This window comes from Penaeus japonicus, unplaced genomic scaffold (genome assembly GCF_977035675.1).
Source record: "Penaeus japonicus unplaced genomic scaffold, GWHDUDI00000001_assembly GWHDUDI00000015, whole genome shotgun sequence".
NCBI lineage: Eukaryota > Metazoa > Arthropoda > Malacostraca > Decapoda > Penaeidae > Penaeus > Penaeus japonicus.
The window spans coordinates 1,747,638-1,750,137 of NW_028234417.1; the positions used below are offsets into that span (position 1 = coordinate 1,747,638).

The 2,500-nt window shown below is 58.2% G+C and overlaps 1 protein-coding gene across 1 annotated transcript in view; it reads left to right on the forward strand.

The window, feature by feature from the left end:
- Window positions 1–215: 215 nt before the first annotated feature.
- LOC122260551 (uncharacterized) overlaps window positions 216–2,500 on the forward strand; it is a 2,771-nt gene continuing 486 nt past the window's right edge. The window contains exon 1 of the mRNA XM_043027892.2: window positions 216–2,500. This exon is cut by the window's right edge and continues 486 nt beyond it. Coding sequence (XP_042883826.1) covers window positions 564–2,048 — 1,485 coding nt within the window. The 5' untranslated portion in view covers window positions 216–563 and the 3' untranslated portion in view covers window positions 2,049–2,500.

Consider the following 2,500-nt stretch of genomic DNA (forward strand, 5'->3'; position numbering starts at 1 on the left):
GCTCGCGTACGTCCGCCGGTGGGAGGAGCCAAGAGAGTCCCCGCCCCCTCACGCTCGTTGCCGGGTGACCGAGCAGGAGGGAGGAGCGTCGCGTCGACGGTGCCGCCCACTGGTGTCTCCCGACCAATCAGATCTCCGCACTCGCCGTAGTCACTTCACGGGGCGGAGCATCTTTATTCTGCCCAAACATCCGTGTATTTACTCAGGGTTAGGGCCAACCGTGCGCTTATTACTGTCTGTGAGTGCTACAAGTACTTTTGCTGATCACAGAATTAAACAAGACCAAGTTAAACTGAGAAACGTACACATATGATTAGGATAAGTGTTTGGTCATTCAATTTGCCGTAGACTCTCGCCGTGAACTGTGCTGTGAGTGTTGGCTACGCGACCTTAGTTGACCTGTTGAGCTGCGTGTGGCCGGCGTGACCCTCCGTGGCGACAACAGTCACGGTGTTTTGTTGTGTCCTGTTGCTCGTCTGCACAAGTCCCACCGGAGGAATATGTACAGTGCGTGATCGGTGCGTGTAGACAGTGTCTCCTGTAGTGTTGTGAAGCGGGCCACCATGTTGTCCCAGAAGTTATACAGTGACACCATGACGCCCATGAGTTCGGCGGCGCCACCCGTGTCGCCTATGTCGCAAACGACGTACGGCATGAACTCCATGAACAGCATGATGGGCATGAACACGTACCAGCAGCGCCTGCCGCCCAACATGGACTTCTCGTCTTCCATGACAGGTATTGGGGCCATGGGCATGGGTGGCCAGTGTATGAGTCCAGGGATGACGGGCATGGGGGCATTCCCGCCCATGAACAGTTCCATGCAACAGATGAACGGAATGAGTGGCTGTATGAGTGGCATGGGCGGCATGAACCAAATGGTGCCGTACGGGCGGGAGTTACAGGAGCCCGACAGCCCCGTCTCGTCGGCGCTGCAGAGGGCGCGGCAGGACAAGACCTACCGCCGCTCGTACACGCACGCCAAGCCGCCCTACTCGTACATCTCCCTCATCACCATGTCCATCCAGAACTCCCCCAACAAGATGGTGACCCTGTCCGAAATCTACCAGTTCATCATGGACCTGTTCCCGTACTACCGGCAGAACCAGCAGCGGTGGCAGAACTCCATCCGCCACTCGCTCTCCTTCAACGACTGTTTCATCAAGATCCCCAGGACCCCCGACAAGCCCGGCAAGGGCTCCTTCTGGTCCCTGCACCCCGACTCGGGGAACATGTTCGAGAACGGCTGCTACCTCCGCCGCCAGAAGCGCTTCAAGTGCGAGAAGAAGGAGGCCCTGCGCACCCCGAAGACCCCGCACCAGGGGCAGACGCAGCACCAGAGTCCCGGCTCGGCGACCACCAAGCAGGAGAGCGGCGACGAGGCCGACTCCAAGATGGAGACGGCGCTGGCCTCGCCGGGCCATGGCCACGGCCTGCACAACGGCCATCACGCCCACGTCAGCCAGCAGCAGCAGCCGCCGAGCGACCCCGTGTCGGGCATGACCCAACTCCTGGAGGCCGCCACCAAGTTGGAGCCCCCGGAGACGGGCTACCAGATGCCGCCGCCCTCCGTCAGCGTGGCTGACAAGTACACTGCTGAGCAGCAACAACAGCAGCAGCAGCAACAACAACAGCAGCAACAACAGCAGCAGGAACAGCAACAGCAGCATCAGGCCGCCCATCTCGGCACACCGACCGCCCATGACCTGCACGCCGCGCCGCCCCTCCATCCGTCCCTCCTTAAGGACTATACCGCCTCCGCCTACCTGAAGGATTATTCCAACGGACACCTGAAGGACTACGGCGGCTATCTGAAGGACTACAGCGGCCACCTGAAGGACTACGACCACCTAAAGAATTACCCCGCCCCCGCCCACCCCTTCAGCATCACCTCCATAATAGCTGCCGAGAATAAGGACTCCTACGGCGGGTATTTGAGTCCGCTGCCTCCTGCCTCCACCGCCACGCCCTCGCACCATGGCATGGGCGGCGAGCACGGAGGCTACTACCCGCCGCCGCTATACCACCACACCACCACGCCCCTCTGATGTGGGCGGGGGTGGTGATCCCCTCAACACCTCGCCCACCCGACCCCTGTAAATAATGTGTGAATGTCCAGTGTGTGGAGAATCTGCAGGTAGATCCAGCAGCATTCTGTAGACGATAAGAAAAACGTAAATAACGAGGTACGTTGTGGAGTCCTGAGTTGTGTGAGCTTATCTGGTATTGGTATGGCAGATGGCTTGTAGAGAGAGAGAGAGAGAAAGAGGGTACAGCGGCCACTCCTACGCGGCCTGAGGTCGTTATCGGAAATTATCCCTAGTTATGAACCCCCCACCCCACCCCCCTCGCGATGCTTTGTTTTGGGTGTCCCTTCTGCAAGCTGTATCTTCTGTTATGTCGCCTGAAATCCATGGTTATGTACTTACCTGTTGTCAAATCCAAACTTGTCTTTCATTCTTTCGTTAGCCTTGGATGTACTTCGAAAGATATATATTTT